A 19,143-nucleotide genomic window follows, 5' to 3' on the forward strand; every position below is an offset into this window, starting at 1 on the left:
CATTGCAGTGTCTTCTCTTGTTGTGGAGCACAGGCTACAGGCACGCAGGCTCAGTAGTTGCGGCTCACGGGCTCTAGAGCGCGGGCTCAGTAGTTGTGGCACACGGGCTTAGTTGCTCCGCAGCATGTGGAATCTTCCTGGCCCAAGGGTTGAACCCGTGTCCCCTGCATTGGCAGGCGGATTCTTAACCAATGCGCCACCAGGGAGGCCCCAATGTAAGAGTCTTAAAGACAGCAATTTTGAAAATGTGAGGTTTATGAAAAAAATTCCGTTGTGCTCTGTGAGATGACAGAACCAATAAATGGCCATTTCTTGAGGACTGTTATTCTGAATTGCCCTTCCTAATGTTTGATATTAAATTTGAAGTAGGAGATAATTTTTTCCTAATGCCTTTTCTCAGTGAAATTAAAATGCTGGAAACAGACCCTGGGTATGTCCAGATCAGAGGTGACAAATCCTGCAGCAGGGGAGTGGGGGACGGTAAGCAGGACTTTCACTTACTGTTTTCTTCCTTCCTTCTTTAAGGTGAGTCCACACTAATTTTACAATGTGAAAAAAGAGCCAGATAAGGAAAAAGAAACTAAATGATTCACCAGGCTAGAGACTTACTTTTATCATCTTCCGAATTTACAGTTGACTTTCTCTTTAGCATCTCATTATGAAAAATTTCATACACATCAAAAAGTTGAACCCAGATAAACCCAGCACCTGCATCTTTGGAATTTTTCACTTTTAACTCATTACCATGTGCCTCATAGGCGTGCCTGCAGTATGCTGAAGAAATGAAAGAAGTTAAAAGTTGAGGATCGGGGCTTCCCAGGTGGTGCAGTGGTTGAGAATCCGCCTGCCAATGCAGGGGACTTGGGTTTGAGCCCTGGTCCGGGAAGATCCCACATGCCGCGGAGCAGCGAAGCCCGTGCACCACAACTACTGAGCCTGTGCTCTAGAGCCCGTGAGCCACAACTACTGAGCCCGTGAGCCACAATTACTGAGCCCGTGTGCCACAACTACTGAAGCCCATGCGCCTAGAGCGTGTGCTGCACAACGAGAGGAGCCACCGCAATGAGAAGCTGGTGCACCACAACGAAGAGTAGCCCCCGTTCGCCGCAACTGGAGAAAGCCCGCGGGCAGCAACGAAGACCAAACACAGCCAAAAATAATAAATAAATAATACAATTAAAAAAAAAAAAAAGTTGAGGATCTAATTTTGTTTTCTCAGTGGATAAAGTGGCCGCTGGTTGATTTCATTCGTTTGCTCAGCTAACCGGGCGTCTATCTAAGACAATCACATGACAAATCTGTCATTTGATTAACAGGTACGTGTTCATGAAATAATGGGCACACAAACATTTGCAGAGGGACCTCAGAACTGGAGATGCTCGGAGTGTCCCTGCAGGCCTCTGGAGGAGGCTGGATTTTGGAAACACCCCAGAGCCCCGTTCGGGCCCAAATATGAAAGACTGAAACGGTCCAGCTGTCAGAAAACAAAATCGTGATAAACGAATGAGGATGATGTTCCTGGTTACTCCCCAAACGCTTTTCTGCGCTGGCCTCCCCTGCAGAGTCTGCGAGCGCTCCCGTGTGGGCCCTGCCAGGGACGCGGCTCGCTCTGCTCAGGCACCGCCCCCAGGAAAAGCCTTGCGACAAGTGTACGTAAGGATGGGATACACAACGGAACTGCTGTCAGAAACCAGAGACAAAGGCAGAGTTAGTAAATACATGGTGAAGGGAACGCTGATTAACCAACTGAAAAAACTGACACCCTTAATTTTCATAAGCGTATTTTTCCTTCAGATGAAAAAAAAAACGCCACAACACAAAAAGGTTAACTTACTATATTTTTATTTGAATATCTCTTATATTTGTACCGACATAAAAATAGGTATACACTCTTTATGCTTAGAGTTTTTACATGACAATAAAAGCTAAAACATTTACAAATTAAGTTAAAACAAAACAAAACCAATAAAACACAGATTCACCACTTTAATCTATTTAACATAACAAATAATGCCGCTTTGCTCAAATAATAAAATAACATTTTGCCTAAATGAAATAAACCATAAGTATTTGGTTTAATAGCAAAAAGCTGCGGTTTCAGATCCCGGTTCTGTTTCTGAATCACAATGCTTGTTCACGTAAGTACCTTGTTCGACTGGTACTGATAAATTCAAGTCTTTCCCTCCCTCTTTCAGAGCATTAGCCACACCAGTCAAATGTCAGTCCTGAAGTGCCCATTTTAAAAGGTGTGAATTGAAAAACTGAAAAGATCAACAATCGCCTTCACTGAAATCGGCATTAATCACTACAAATCCAATTAGCTTTAGAATTTGGAGCAGAAACCATCTTTACCAGTTACTTGCTATGATGCTTATTGCTGACGAGCTGATGAATCACTCCGTCTGGGAGCCTCAGCACAGAGGCACCGACCGTCAGGGTAGCGGTCGGAGTAAGCGTGCGACCTCATCATGTCAGATCAGGTCTAAGGCGTATAACAGCTTCACGCCCTCCTTTCCCACGTTCTCCTGTAATCTGTGTTCCACAGTGTTACTTTTTTTCAAGTCAGATTTTAATTTTGAATATTTAACACTATTGTTGATATGCATTTCACTCTCCTCATGTTTGCTAAGAATATGTGATAGATGCTGCCAATCTTTGCACCCATTCTCATTCTTTAGTTGATTTTTTCCTTCCCCAAAGAGTTTGCAATATAGACAAAACACAGAATCTTTCGAGGTCGAATAAAGTAACCAGGATCTAGTGGTTTTTTCACCATTTGGAAGAATTCTTGTATAGTAAGTTTCTGAAAACTTCCTCCCTGTACTGTCCTTCGGAAAGTTAAAATTTCTCACTTGAGGTGGATCGTTTTCAACTAGAGTGTCCCTTGCTTTAATACTCAAAATTCGGGGCCACGTACCTGGATCTGCAGAAAGCACAGCTGGTGTAATGGACTCTTCTGATTGTTTCTCTTCTAGTTGCTCTTGAAATTTATCGGCTATGGTTGACACAGAAGGAGGTAAATTCACATCCTGTTGGACCAATGATGTATCTTCGCTACATTCTGCTGAAACGTGTAGTTCTGAAGTCTTTTCCTTTTTCACTGGTGTTCTTTCTATTTTTTCCAAAAGTAGATTCAATGACCCATACAATTCTCTTTCATTTTCTTCTCTAACAGCATTCCTTTTTCTGTTTTCTGATGCTAGCACTTTTTTTGAGTTTGTTTCCATCATCTGAGGAAAAATAGATTACAATTTTATTTTAAATAATTAACAATTGAAAAAAATTAATGTATATACAAATGCCCAATAATCACATGAAAAAGGTGCTTATCCAACCTAAGTGTCCATCAACAGATGAATGGATAAGGAAGATGTGGCACATATACACAATGGAATATTACTCAGCCATAAAAAGAAATGAAACTGAGTTATTTGTAATGAGGTGGATAGACCTGGAATCTGTCATACAGAGTGAAGTAAGTCAGAAGGACAAAAACAAATACCGTATGCTAACACATATATATGGAATCTAAAAAAAAAAATGTCATGAAGAGATTAGTGGTAGGAGGGAATAAAACACAGACCTACTAGAGCATGGACTTGAGGATATGGGGAGGGGGAAGGGTAAGCTGTGACGATGTGAGAGAGTGGCAGGGACATATGCACACTACCAAATGTAAATTAGATAGCTAGTGGGAAGCTACAGCATAGCACAGGGAGATCACCTCTGTGCTTTGTGACCACCTAGAGGGGTGGGATAGGGAGGGTGGGAGGGAGGGTGACAAAAGAGGGAAGAGTTATGGGAACATATGTATATGTATAACTGATTCACTTTGTTGTAAAGGAGAAACTAACCCACTATTGTAAAACAGTTATACTCAAATAAAGATGTTAAAAAAAAAAAAGAAAGAAAAAGGTGCTTATCGTTAATCATCAAAGAAATACAAATCAATACCACCACATAGCCATTCACACCCACTAGGCTGGCTATAATGACGAGAGATGCTGAGAAGCCTTAACAGAGGTGTGGAGACACTGGAGCCTCCTCAGGCGCCGGTGGCGGTGTAAAACGGTGCTGCCGCCTGGGCACACAGGGGCAACTCCTCAAAGGTAACAACAATGCAAAAATGAAGACATACGTGCACACAAAGACTTGCACAAAGTGTTCACAGCAACACTAGTCACAGTAACCAAAAAGGAGAAATAACAATGCGGTATTATCCATACAATGTAATATTATTTGGCAATGAAAGTTAGGTGCAGTAAAGATATCTGCTATGACTTCGAGGCACCTTGCAAACAGTATGCTAGGTGAAAGTCCGTCACGAGGTGCCACACAGTGTAATGACTGCATCCCCTGAAAAGACACATTAGCTCTTCTGGAGTCAGTAAAATAAAAATGCAAAAACACAGTCAAAATAACACAGGCGCATACACTGAAGGACATCCTGCTAGCTGTAACATTTTAGTACGGGGCACAACTTGACCACGGTATACAACGGAGCTCAAGGAACCAAGAGCATTGTTCTGACTCAGTCCCGAACGCAGACACAGCGCTGAGCTAAGAGCAGGTGTGACACGATCAGGTTTGCGCTCTCGAAAGACTGCTCTGATGGCACAGCCGTCTCCGGTGCTCAGGAAGGCCAGGGTACAGAGAGGCCAGGAGGCTGTGGGGGCAGTTTGGGCAAGAAGGGAGGGTGGGCACGTCGAGGGTGTGGTGCTGGAAACAGCACCGGGAGAGGGTAGGGAGCAGAATCTGGGTTAGCTGGTAACTGAGCGGCTCTGGCGACGAAGACAGAGGATCAAACATAACCGGAAGTTTCTGCCGGGATGGGGGAAGTTTCTGCCCGGATGGGGCTGTTTACTGATTTGGGAAACAAAAAAGGAAAGCAGGTTTGGAGTTTCAGTTTTAGACACAGAGGTTGAAATATCTGTGGAACATTCAAACAGAAATTAGATGGATGTACTAGTGTGAAATTGAAGAAATATGATCTATAGATATATTCTGGAAGTCATCAAAATATGTATTCATTTAAACTATGGGATTGGATAAGACTATACCAGAAGAGCATATTTAAGAAGAAAACAGAACGCCAAGGACTGTTAGTGTTATTTTTTTTTCTAACATAACCAAACCAAGCCTTGGGCTTCTTTCTTTCCTTCCCGAGTTTCTCGGTAGTGAGTCGGCAGTCACGTTGTTACAATTCCCCGCACAGCTAAGACTCAACATTCTGGAGGTCACTAAATTGAATCCGATGTAGATCCTGGCCTCAGGGAACTCATGGCGTTCGTATAATTAAATGTTGGTATCAGATGCACTAGAACATATATACTATATACATTTTTGGGGCCACACCATGCGGCTTGCAGGATCTTAGTTCCCCATGTTAATTAAGGTTTCAGGTGTGAGGTCAAATCTAGCTGTGTGACTTTGGGTAAGACACTTCTCTGAGAGTCAGTATCTTTAACATATTTCAAAGGTTTTATTTGTTTGAAATTGAATATACATTTAATAAAGAACATCAACTAATTATACCTGGCTAATTAAAACAAGTAAACTAATTAACACCCCCTTTCCCAGAAGTTAACTACTTTCAACATTTTTAGCTGATTCTTTTCGTGTTCACTTCCAAATATCGAAATAACATGTTTGTATTGCTTTTACTGATTTTTCCTCCCAGTTTTAGGCATCACTATTGACTTCTCAATGAGGAAGATGCAAGTTTAGTTCTCCTTCTCACCGTGCTTATCACACACACTCACCCTCCGGCCACCCACGCATCCGTTTTCAACTCTGGCACCACTGATCCTTGGCCAGATAGTGCTTTGTTGTGAAGGCCTGTCTGGCCCCCACTCAGGGATGCCAGGAGCACTCTCCCAGTTGTGATAAAAAAAAATGTTTGGAAGACCTTGACAAATGTCCCCAGGGGGACAAAATCACCCCCCATTAGGTCAGTGGCCAAGACTGAGATTCCACCTTTACACTGACGACTGTGCGTGCTATTCTGAGATAAGCCACTCACTGTAAGATTTCAGTTTTTCCTTAAGGTCCTCATCTATCACCAAGGCTTTCTATCGTGAAGGCCTGCCACTAACCACTTGTAAACACGAACGTGGTAGGGGGAAAGCACACTTACAAAACTTCTGTATTATACAGAAATATCATTCCTGTGCTTGCCAGCTGCTCGTGAGCTATGTGCGTGGCTGACCCACGCATGGTAGAAGAAAGAGAAACAGACACTTTTGAGGCGGATCAGAGTGGCAGGCAGGACAGTTATTCCAGCAATTCTGCACATGCGGCTGCTGCCTGTTTTGACTATGTTCATTTTCCCATTTGTACCCCCCTCCGGCGTTCGTTTAGAAAGTAAAGACTGATAAGCTATGAGCCATCCTTATGTTCTTCAGAGGGTAAGCAGTGTATCTGTCTGAAGTTTTATGAACTCATTGTTCTTAACTGAGCAAAAGCACAGAGGCTAAGCAGGTACAGGTCAATCATCCACACACCCATACACACCCACGTACAAATATGATGACCTAAGATAGTTACTTATTACCAAAGCAGAGAGTATTTTTTAAATTTAACCTTTTATACCCAAAATATTGTCATTCAACATGTAATCAATATAAAATTTTTTTTGAATTTTATTTTTTATACAGCAAGTTCTTATTAGTTATCCATTTTATACCTATTAGTGTACACATGTCGATCCCAGTCTCCCAGTTCATCCCACCACCACCACCACCCCTGCCACTTTCACCCCTTGGTGTCCATACGTTTGTTCCCTACATCTGTGTCTCTTATTTCTGCCCTGCAAACCGGTTCATCTATACCATTTTTCTAGGTTCCACAAATATGCGTTAATATATGATATTTGTTTTTCTCTTTCTGACTTACTTCATTCTGTACAACAGTCTCTAGATCCATCCACGTCTCTACAAACGACCCAATTTCGTTCCTTTTTATGGCTAAGTAATATTCCATTGCATATAGGTACCACATCTTCTTTATCCAGTCGTCTGTCTATGGGCATTTAGGTTGCTTCCATGTCCGGGCTATTGTAAATAGTGCTGCAATGAACACTGGGGTGCATGTGTCTTTTTGAATTATGGTTTTCTCTGGGTATATGGCCAGTAGTGGGATTGTTGGGTCATATGGTAATTCTATTTTTAGTTTTTTAAGGAACCTCCATACTGTTCTCCATAGTGACTGTATCAATTAACATTCCCACCAACAGTGCAAGAGGGTTCCCTTTTCTCCACACGCTCTCCAGCATCTGTTGTTTGTAGATTTTCTGATGATGCCCATTCTAACCAGTGTGAGGTGATACCTCATTGTAGTTTTGATTTGCATTTCTCTAATAATCAGTGATACTGAGAAGCTTTTCATGTGCCTCTTGGCCTCTTGTATGTCTTCTTTGGAGAAATGTCATTTAGGTCTTCTGCCCATTTTTTTTTTTTTTTTTTTTTTTTTTTTTTTTTTTTTTTTTGTGGTACGCGGGCCTCTCACTGTTGTGGCCTCTCCCTTTGCGGAGCGCAGGCTCCGGACGCGCAGGCTCACCGGCCATGGGTCACTGGCCCAGCCGCTCCGTGGTATGTGGGATCTTCCCGGACCGGGGCACGAACCCGTGTCCCCTGCATCGGCAGGCGGATTCTCAACCACTGCGCCACCAGGGAAGCCCCTGCCCATTTTTTGATTAGGTTGTTTGTTTTAATATTGAGCTTCATGAGCTGTTTATATATTCTGGAGATTAATCTTTGTCCACTGATTAGTGGACAATATTGCAAATATTTTCTCCCATTCTGAGGGCTGTCTTTTCATCTTGTTTATAAAAGCTTTTGCACAGCAAAAGAAACTAAGTTTAATTAGGTCCCATTTGTTTATTTTTGTTTTTATTTCCATTACTCTAGGAGGTGGGTCAAAAAAGATCTTGCTGTGATTTATATTAAAGAGTATTCTTCCTATCTTTTCCTCTAAGAGTTTTATAGTGTCTGGCCTTACATTTAGGAATTTAATCCATTTTATTTTTGTGTAAGGTGTTAGGGAGTGTTCTAATTTCATTTTTTTACATGTAGTTGTCCAGTTTGCCCGGCACCACTTATCGAAGAGGCTGTCTTTTCTCTATTGTATATTCTTGCCTTCTTTATCAAAGATAAGGTGACCATATGTGCATGTATTATCTCTGGGCTTTCTATCCTGTTCCATTGATCTATATTTCTGTTTTTGTGCCAGTACCATACTGTCTTGATTACTGTAACTTTGTAGTATAGTCTGAAGTCAGGAAGCCTGTTTCCTCCAGCTCCGTTTTTTTTTTTTTCCCTCAAGACTGCTTTGGCTATTCAGGGTCCTTTGTGTCGCCATACAAATTTTTAAGATTTTTTGTTCCAGGTCTGTAAAAACTGCCACTGGTAATTTGATAGAGATTGCACTGAATCTATAGATTGCTTTGGGGAGTATAGTCATTTTCACAATATTGATTCTTCCAATCCAAGAACATGATATATCTCTCCATTTGTTTGTACCATCTTTAATTTCTTTCATCAGAGTATTATACTTTTCTGCATACAGATCTTTTGTCTCCTTAGGTAGGTTTATTTCTAGGTATTTTATTCTTTTTGTTGCAATGGTGAATGGGATTGTTTCCTTAATTTCTCTTTCTGATCTTTTGTTGTTAGTGTATAGGAATGCAAGTTATTTCTGTGCATTAATTTTGTATCCTGCAACTTCACCAAATTCATTGATTAGCTCTAGTAGTTTTTTGGTGGCATCTTCAGGATTCTCTACGTATAGTATCATGTCATCTGCAAACAGTAACAGTTTTACTTCTTCTTTTCCGATCTGTATTCCTTTTATTTCTTTTTCTTCTCTGACTGCTATGGCTAGGACTTCCAAAACTATGTTGAATAACAGTGGCGAGAGCATACATCCTTGTCCTTTTCCTAATCTTAGAGGAAATGCTTCCAGTTTTTCACCATTGAGAATGATGTTTGCTGTGGGTCTGTCATATATGGACTTTATTATGTTGAGGTAGGTTCCCTCTATGCCCACTTTCTGGACAGTTTTTATCATAAATGGGTGTTGACTTTTGTCAAAAACTTTTCTGCATCTTTTGACATGATTGTATGGTTTTTATTCTTCAATTTGTTAATACGCTGTATAACACTAATTGATTTGCGTATATTGAAGAATCCTTGCATCCCTGGGATAAATCCCACTTGATCATGGTGTATGATCCTTTTAGTGTGTTACTGGATTCTGTTTGCAAGTATTTTGTTGAGGATTTCTGTATCTATATTCATCAGTAATACTGGTCTGTAATTTTCTTTTTTTGTAGTATATTTGTCTGGTTTTGGTATCAGGGTGATGGTGGCCTCATAGAATGAGTTTGGGAGTGTTCCTTCTGCAATTTTTTGGAAGAGTTTGAGAAGGATGGGTGTTAGCTCTCCTCTAAATGTTTGATAGAATTCACCTGTGAAGCCATCTGGTCTTGGACTTCTGGTTTTTGGAAGACTTTTAATCACAGTTTCAATTTCATTACTTGTGATTGGTCTGTTCATATTTTCTACTTCTTCCTGGTTCAGTCTTGGAAGGTTATACCTTTCCAAGAACTTGTCCATTTCTTCCAGGTTGTCCATTTTATAGGCATAGAGTTGCTTGTAGTAGTCTCTTAGGATGCTTTGTATTTCTGCAGTGTCTGTTGTAACTTCTCTGTTTTCATTTCTAATTTTATTGATTTGAGTCCTCTCCCTCTTTTTCTTGATGAGTCTGCCTAAAGGTTTATAAATTTTGTTTATCTTCTCAAAGAGCCAGCTTTTTTTTAAAGCAGATATTCATTTTTTAAAGCAGATATTCATTTTAAAAAATTATTATTAATTAATTTATTTATTTTTGGCTGTGTTGGGTCGTTTTTGTGCAAGGGCTTTCTCCAGTTGCGGCAAGTGGGGGCCACTCTTCATCGCGGTGCGTGGGCCTTTCATATCATGGCCTCTCTTGTTGCGGAGCACAGGCTCCAGACATGCAGGCTCAGCAGTTGTGGCTCACGGGCCCAGCTGCTCCATGGCATGTGGGATCTTCCCAGACCAGGGCTCGAACCTGTGTCCCCTGCATCGGCAGGCAGACTCTCAACCGCTACTGCACCAGGGAAGCCCTCAAGCCAGCTTTTAGTTTTATTGATCTTTGCTATTGCTTTGTTTCTATTTCACTTATTCTGCTCTGATCTTCTATGATTTATTTCCTTCTACTAATTTTGGGTTTTGTTTGTTCTTCTTTCCCTAGTTCCTTTAGGTGTAAGTTTAGATTGTTCGAGATTTTTCTTGTTTCTTGAGGTAGGCTTGTATTGCTATAAACTTTCCTCTTAGAACTGCTTTTGCTGCATCCCATAGGTTTTGGATCATCGTGTTTTCATTGTAATTTGTCTCTAGGTATTTTAATTTCCTCTTTGATTTCTTTAGTGATCTGTTGGTTATCTAGTAACATATCGTTTAGCCTCCAATGTGTTTGTGTCTTTTACGTTTTTATCCCTGTAACTAATTTCTAATCTCATAGCGCTGTGGTCGGAAAAGATGCTTGATATTATTTCAATTTTCTTAAATTTAGCGAGGCTTGATTTGTGACCCAAGATATGATCTATCCTGGACAACTTTCTGTGTGCACTTGAGAAGAAAGTGTAATCGGCTGTTTTCAGATGGAACATCCTACAAATATCAATTAAATCTATCTGGTCTATTGTGTCATTTAAAGCTTGTGTTTCCTTATTAATTTTCTGTCTGGATGATCTGTCCATTGGTGTAAGGTGTTAAAGCCCCCCACTATTATTGTGTTACTGTTGATTTCCTCTTTTATAGCTGCTAGCAGTTGCCTTATGTATTGAGGTGCCCCTATGTTGGGTGCATATATATTTATAATTGTTATAGATTCTTCTTGGATTGATCCCTTGATCATTATGTACTGTCCTTCCTTGTCTCTTGTAACATTCTTTATTTTAAAGTCTATTTTATCTGATTATTGCTACTCCAGCTTTCTTTTGATTTCCATTTGCATGGAATATCTTTTTCCATCCCCTCACTTTCAGTCTCTATGTGTCCCTAGGTCTGAAGTGGGTCTCTTATAGACAGCATATATATGGGTCTTGTTTCTATAACCATTCAGTGAACCTGTGTCTTTTGGTTAGAGCATTTAATCCATTCACGTTTAAGGTAATTATCAATATGGATATTCCTATGACCATTTTCTTAATTTTTATGGGTTTATTTTTGTAGGTCCTTTTCTTCTCTTGTGTTTCCCACTTAGAGAAGTTCCTTTGGCATTTGCTGTAGAGCTGGTTTGGTGGTGCTTAATTCTCTTAGCTTTTGCTTGTCTGTAAAGCTTTCGATTTATCTGTTGAATCTGAATAAGATTAATCTTGGTTGTAGGTTCTTCCCTTTCATCACCTTAAATGTATCATGCCACTCTCTTCTGGCTTGTAGAGTTTCTGCTGAGAAATCAGCTGTTAACCTTATGGGAGTTCCCTTGTATGTTATTTGTCATTTTTCCCTTGTTGCTTTCAAGAATTTTTCTTCGTCTTTAATTTCTGTCAGTTTGATTACTATGTGTCTCAGCATGTTTCTCCTTGGGTTTATCCTGCCTGGGACTCTCTGTGCTTCCTGGACTTTGGTGGCTATTTCCTTTCCCATATTTGGAAAGTTTTCGACTATAATCTCTTCAAATATTTTCTCGGGTCCTTCCTCTCTCTCTTCTCCTTCTGGGACCCCCCCTATAATCCGAATGTCATTGCATTTAATGTTGTCCCAGAGGTCTCTTAGGCTGCCTTCATTTCTTTTCATTCTTTTTTTCTTTATTCTGTTCTGCAGCAGTGAATTCCACCATTCTGTCTTCCAGATCACTTACCCATTCTTCTACCTCAGTTATTCTGCTACTGATTCCTCCTAGTGTATTTTTCATTTCAGTTATTGTATTGCTCATCTGTTTGTTGTTCTTTAATTCTTCTAGGTGTTTATTCTTTAATGCTTCTAGATCTTTGTTAAATATTTCTTGCATCTTCTTGATCTTTGCCTCCATTCTTTTTCCGAGGTCCTGGATCATCTTCATTATCATTATTCTGAATTCTTTTTCTGGAAGGTTGCCTATCTCCACTTCATTTAGTTGTTTTTCTGGGGTTTTATCTTGTTCCTTCATCTGGTACAAAGTCCTCTGCCTTTTCATTTTGTTTATCTTTCGATGAATGTGGCTTTCCTTCCACAGGCTGCAGAATTGTAGTTCTTCTTGCTTCTGCTGTCTGCCCTCAAGCAGTAGGTATTTTTGACATGTACTCTTTTGAAAAGATAACATTACTGCAATCTTCTATAAGCCGCACCCAAAGGCTTTGTTAAATATGAGGCATAATATACACAAAGAAGATAATAAAGATAACATAAATAAGTCTTCCTTGCAAAAACTAAAAAATCAACTACGGGTATCCACTGTTTCCCCTACTATGCAATAATCCTTGCACTTCAGAGTTACTTTTCCCTAAAAGCTAACCATTTAAACACTCGTCCAGTAAAATGGGGTTAAGAACATTCCTGGTTTTACATTGAGGATCCATGTTAAATTAATTTTTTAAAATTAATTTTTGTGTGGGAAAATCTGAGGTCTGGCTTATTTATGTCCATACAAAACAAAAAAAATTGTTCCAGTACCATCTGCTGAAAAAATCTTGCTTTTCCCATCCAAATGATTTTGTACTTTCTTCTAAAGTCAATTGACTGTATTTGTGTGTTTCTATTTCTGGCCTGCCTATTCTATTGATCTATTTGTTTATCTTTATATGCCAATACCATACCACCTTGATTACTATGACTTTTTTTTTTTTTTTTTTTTGTGGTACGAGGGCCTCTCACTGTTGTGGCCCCTCCCGTTGTGGAGCATGGGCTCCGGACCCGCAGGCTCAGCGGCCATGGCTCACGGGCCCAGCCTCTCCGCGCATGTGGGATCTTCCCGGACCGGGGCACGAACCTGTGTCCCCTGCATCAGCAGGCAGACTCTCAACCACTGCGCCACCAGGGAAGCACCTACTATGGCTTTTTAATGTCTTTTTTTCCCAGGTTTATTGAAGTATAATTGATAAAGAAAAACTGTACAAATTTCTGGTGTATGATGTGATGTTTTGAGGTTTATAATGTCTTGAAATCAGGAAGATGATACTTCCTTAATCCCTACCTCACACCATACACAAAATTAACTTGAGATGGATCACAGATATAAACATAAAATCTAAAACTAAAAAGCTTATAGAAGACAACATAGGTAAATATCTTCATAACCTTGGTAGGCAGAGTCCCTAAACAAGACACAAAAAGTACTAATCAGAAAGGCAAATAGTAAATTGGACTTTATCAAAATTTAACTTGGGCTTTTCAAAAACAACATTAGGAAAACAAAAAGACAAAACACTGCCCAGAAGAAAAATCTTCCAGATACATTTATTTTACAAAAGATATGTATCCAGAATATATATAAAGAATTCCTACAACTCAGTAATAGAAAGACAATCCAATAAAAAAAGTGAACTAAAACTTGAACAGATACTTTACAAAATAAGATGTATGAGTGATGAGAAAGGAACAGTAGTTATCAGGAAATTAAAACCACAATGAAATAATCATTTCATACCCACTAGAATAGATTAAATCAAAACAGACAACACCAAATTTTGCTCGAGACTACAGAGTAACTGGAACTATCAAGTTGTCAGTGGGCGTGCAAAATGGTAGAGAAAAGAATTACTCATTGTAAGGTCTGCAAAACATAAAGACTTAAAACAAGCTTACTTACAACAATCAATTAATTTTAATACTCATTTGAGAGTAATACTCAATGAGAGATTGACAGAAATGGAACCACATGAGATTCTAAGATAAATCTGCTTAATGTAAGCTAACAAGGGAGAAGTTACTGCAAACTTGATCATTTAAAACTCATTAAAAAAGAATTACCTGTTTATATTCGTTAACACAACTTTGGCAGCAAAATCTCATCTGCTGACCTTCAATGACCAGGACGTTGTTTCCAGCACCTTTGCTGGGCAGGTACTCCCCACACTGCTCACAGCAATTCATCACTAGACCATTGGCCAACCTGTACTTGTTAAAGCACTGGTTACTGCACAGCTTATGTGTTACATTGTTAACGCTGACTTCGTGCCGAATCTAAAAACAAAAACCAAATTTATTAAATAAATGAACTGGATTAGCACCATACATGAGATACCTAGTTTTTTCAACAGAGATAAAGAACCTTTAGTAATTTCTCAGTGGAAGAAACATTCAGGTAAAAGACTTACAAAAAGCACATTTCACTATTGTTTCATTTTTATCTTTGATTTCTTTGGAAAATTGTGCTTTGATTTTATAAAAGGAAAAATAAGATTCATAGAACAAAAAGCAACAAAATCAGACATTTAAGAATTACAGGGGCTTCCCTGGTGGTGCAGTGGTTGAGAATCCGCCTACCAATGCAGGGGACATGGGTTTGAGCCCTGGTCCAGGAAGATCCCACATGCTGCGGAGCAACTGCGACCTTGCACCACAACTATTGAGCCTGCGCTCCAGAGCCTGCGAGCCACAACTACTGAGCCCACGTGCTGCAATTACTGAAGCCCTAGAGCCCCTGCTCTGCAACAAGAGAAGCCACCACAATGAGAAGCCTGTGCACCACAGTGAAGAGTAGCCCCCACTTGCCACAACTAGAGAAAGCCCACGTGCAGCAACGAAGACCTAACACAGCCAAAAACAAATTAAAAATTTATAAAAAAAAATTACAGGAAATGGTTAGCAGGTTTTGATATGACCTGCTTAAAAATAAGTGGATTGGGAATTTGCAGGTATTATAAACTTCACTGCCCTAGAAAACTGGGGTGGGGGGGTGGGAAAAGGGAACCAGTATCACCCACATTCACCTCCATTCAAGATGGAGTCTGTATATACCTAAGTTCTCGCTTTGCTCAGCTCTATGGTAGCTGAGATAAAATTGGGTCTGGGGTCTACACTGCTTCAGGGTAATCCAGACCAAATTCAGTCACCAAGGACCATGTTAAGTGGGGACTCCCTGGATGCCTGGGAAGATGGCAATACCGCCTAAGAAATGTGAAGTGACCTACATACTGTCACTGTACCTGTTCTACGTGTCCTTGTAGGACTGGTTGTTTCCTTCATGTCCTGAATCTACATTTTCATTTAGTGTGGCTAATGAGAACAAAATCCACCATAAAACTATTGCTCTCTTCTTATGAGTTCATTCAGTTCCACAGAGATGGATGATTACCCCCCATACTATGAGATGGGACATTTGTTACGAGACAATTATAACATATGCTTATTCCTCCCTTCAACTTCACTGAATAGATTCAAGACTCATCCATTAGGTAGATGGCGGAACATATAATAGCACCTAAAAGTTAAAATTATCACTATGAACCCAGATAATAACTTAAGATATAAAATCACAGACCTCTGTTACTCTACTGCAGATTGTACATCTTGATTTATTCAGAACTCTTTTTCGAAGATTCTGGTTATCTTCATAGGGAGACGAAGATGTACCACAACATTTTTGGAAGGACCCACTTGGCTCCCCTTGAGGAACAAGAGTAGCCTTTTTTGCAGGTGCACCTCTGAAACACAAGGGATAGACACAATTTAAGAACACCGCATTCTTTTTTTTTTTTTTGGCCATGCTGAGTGGCTCATTTCCCCAACCAGGGACTGAACCCGGGCCACGGCAGTGAAAGCCCAGAATCTTAATCAGTAGGCCACCAGGGAACTACCTAAGAACATTGCATTTTAATAAAAGTCAAATATATATGGGGGCTTCCCTGGTGGCTCAGTGCTTGAGAGTGCACCGGCCGATGCAGGGGACGCGGGTTCGTGCCCCGGTCCGGGAAGATCCCACATGCCGCAGAGCGGTTGGGCCCGTGAGCCATGGCCGCTGAGCCTGCGCGTCCGGAGCCTGTGCTCCGCAACGGGAGAGGCCACGACAGTGAGAGGCCCGCGTACCACACACACACACACATACACACACACACACACTATATATATATATATATATATACACACACACACACACACACACACACATATATGAACAATAATTAACATCTTTCATTTTCTCATGATTTAATCCTAAGAATCAACTATAATTTTTGGATCTAGAAAAATCCACATTTTTGTTTAATTGCTAAGAGTTCCTAAATAATATGGAAAGATATTCAGAGATAAAAATATTTTGTCGTCACAGGTTATGACGTTTAGAACCTTGCCACAGGTTATGACTTCTAGAAGCATTCAAAAAGGGTGTTAGCAACCGGGCAGAACCAAGGTAGAGGATGGGCAAGAGGGTGAGGCAAAGGCAGTGGTGGGATAGGGTTAATTTATTTCTATACCTAAACTCTATGTTCCTGTCAAGAGTAAGTACGATACATATGACCCACAGCTCTGACATATGCTAGGATAACTCAAGCTCCATAAACTTGAAGACACCTGTGCATCAATTCTATCCATGAATCTTCTGCAACTCTCTAAGTACATTCAGGACACAAATTCATACTGCCAGTATCCAATCATATGGAACCATGTTGAAAGGTACAGCTTACTTTTTACATGCCACCTTGCGTTTCTTTGGAGTATGCTTATGAGAGAAGGAAGAGAGGCAGGTGGTAGAACAGAAGAGGTGAGCTGATCCTTTTCGCTGATAAGCTGTCTGTCCCTTCTGTAAAGGCTTTTTGCAGTTTGCACAAGTGATTTTAGCTGGTTTAGTGGGTTGCTGTTGGGCAGAAGGCTGGAAGATCTGTTTAGGAAGTGAGTCCACTGGTGATAAAGAATCCACCCCTGGCTGTTTCTGATTTCGGGGAAAGGATGCTGACTGGGAGATCCAAGAATCTTAAAAATAAAACACATAAGAAAAGTCATGGAACAGTTAAAAACTCCCATCAGAAAAATATTTAAAATTTTCACTTTGCACAAGTCTAAGAGAATAGTGAGGAAGCCTTGCTGTACAAACCCAGGGGGACTCTCCCTTGTGTACTCTAAGTGAATGATGCTCTATTGTGCCAACACTGGAAATGGCGGCCCCGGAATTGTGCAATGCAGTAGCCAGCATCTTCAAGTCAGACCCTCTGTGCTAGAGATTGTGTAAGTAATTTAAACTAGGTCTTGGTATTCTCAGCTACAAATCACAATGATACCCAACCTATCAGTGTTATGAAGACTAAATGAGAGGGACTTCCCTGGAGGTCCAGTGGTTAGGACTCTGCGCTTTCACTGCCATGGCCCAGGTTCAATCCCTGGTCGGGGAACTAAGACCCCACAAGCCGTGCAGCAGGAGGAAAAAACAAACAAACAAAAAACTACATGAGATAATGCATATAGTAAAGCGTTATGTTCTGTACACAGGGTACTTCCTAAGGCACTTTTCCTTTTCTAAGAGAAAAGTATTAACATATTATAAAATAACGCAAATATACAAATATAAAGATTATAGTCTGGTATATGATACCCATTTTCATAACAGCTTCCCCGCTAACATTTTATTATGAAAAAATTAAAGCATATAAAGCTGAATTTTACTGTGAAAAATATGTCCATCATATAGATTCTATACTATTTTACTTTTTGCTTTATCACGTTTTCTATTTATTCACCCGGCTAAATAATCTATATTCTTTACGTATTTCAAGTAATTTGTAGATATTAGTGCACTTCCCTCCAAAATACTTCCAAGTACATGTAATTTAAACATAGCATTTTAAGGCAACTCTGTCTACAATTACCTGTCAGCCTTCTAGACTATTTCCCAGGCATTAGTGTAGGTGGTGGATTACACAGGAGACCCAGCTTTCCTACCTTCACATGGGGACTCCATCGTATATTACTGTTAGCTTCAAAATGGTACAATATTATGTATAGGTAATAGTGCCTCTCAACCTTAACATGCACACAATCACTTGGGAATCTTGTTTAAACAGAGATTCTAAATCAGTAAGTCTAGGGAGGGGCCTGAGATTCTGCATTTCTAACTACCTCTTGAGTAATGGTGAAGCTTTGAGGAAACAAGGCCCAAGAGCACTGAATTATTCTGTCATCTCTCTTCAAAAATAGCTTTTGGGCTTCCCTGCTGGTGCAGTGGTTGGGAGTCCACCTGCCAATGCAGGGGACATGGGTTCGAGCCCTGGTCTGGGAGGATCCCACATGCCACGGACCAACTGGGCCCGTGCACCACAACTGCTGAGCCTGCACTTCTAGAGCCCGTGAGCCACAACTACCGAGCCCACATGCCACAGCTGCTGAGGCCTGCGCGCTTAGAGCCCACGGTCCACAGGAAGAGAAGCCACCGTGGTGGGAAGCCTGCGCACTGCAACAAAGAGTAGAAGCCAGCATGCAGCAATGAAGACCCAATGCAGCCAGCCATACATACATACATAAATAAATTTTAAAAATAGTTTTTGTCGTTAGGTAAAGGTCTATGGCCCCTCCACCTATCATGGCTCTAAACGCCTCTCATAATACTACCAACACTAACAACTCTGTTTTTACTTCTAAATTCCTACCCACTGCTGCTTCTAATTTTGTCCTTTTCCAGGTATTTTTATCTTAACAGGCAAAAACAAAACAGAACAAGTAACCAAAGGAATTCTTTCATTCCGCAGGAAGATACGCTGGCAAATATGAAGTATATTCCATAAAGTTTTGTTTTTGTGTTTATTTTGGCCACTTCAGGCAGCTTGTGGGATCTTAGTTCCCTTACCAGGGATTGACCCTGGCCCCGCAGCAGTGAAAGTGTGAAGTCCTAACCACTGAACCACCAGGGAATTCTCTGGGCTTTTTAATTTTGTACATTTACCCATACTTAAAGGGGATAGAGTTATATATAATTATGTAAAGTGAGACATCAACTATACTACTCAATAGATTCTGCAGTTTTTTTTTTTACTTTAACATTGGTACATACACAAAGCAAATGTTTTCCTTGTTTATACTGCAACTATTTAATTTCTCCTAATTTCAAAGTTTTTTTTTCATCAAATTCTTATTTTATTTATCGTGTTAGTGTCTACAGGCTAAATAAAACAGGGTATCCAACCCCTGGGCCTGGGACCAGTAGCAGTCCGAAACA

The 19,143-nt window shown here is 40.3% G+C and overlaps 1 protein-coding gene across 21 annotated transcripts in view; it reads right to left on the reverse strand.

Annotated features, from left to right (window-relative positions):
• Window positions 1-1,819: 1,819 nt before the first annotated feature.
• ZMYM5 (zinc finger MYM-type containing 5) overlaps window positions 1,820-19,143 on the reverse strand; it is a 76,233-nt gene continuing 58,909 nt past the window's right edge. For 17 of the 21 annotated variants that reach the window (XM_067016188.1, XM_067016186.1, XM_067016185.1 and 14 more), the window contains 4 exons: window positions 16,625-16,910; window positions 15,484-15,646; window positions 13,971-14,183; window positions 1,823-3,230 (listed from right to left, as the gene is read on the reverse strand). In XM_067016188.1, the coding sequence (XP_066872289.1) occupies window positions 2,472-3,230; window positions 13,971-14,183; window positions 15,484-15,646; window positions 16,625-16,910 (1,421 nt within the window). In that variant the 3' untranslated portion in view covers window positions 1,823-2,471. Of the gene's footprint in view, window positions 3,231-13,970; window positions 14,184-15,483; window positions 15,647-16,624; window positions 16,911-19,143 lie in introns of all 21 variants that reach the window. The other 4 variants (XM_067016191.1, XM_067016198.1, XM_067016197.1 and 1 more) reach the window with 3 other exon arrangements.

Source organism: Kogia breviceps, chromosome 16 (genome assembly GCF_026419965.1).
Source record: "Kogia breviceps isolate mKogBre1 chromosome 16, mKogBre1 haplotype 1, whole genome shotgun sequence".
In the NCBI taxonomy this organism is placed as follows: Eukaryota; Metazoa; Chordata; class Mammalia; order Artiodactyla; family Physeteridae; genus Kogia; species Kogia breviceps.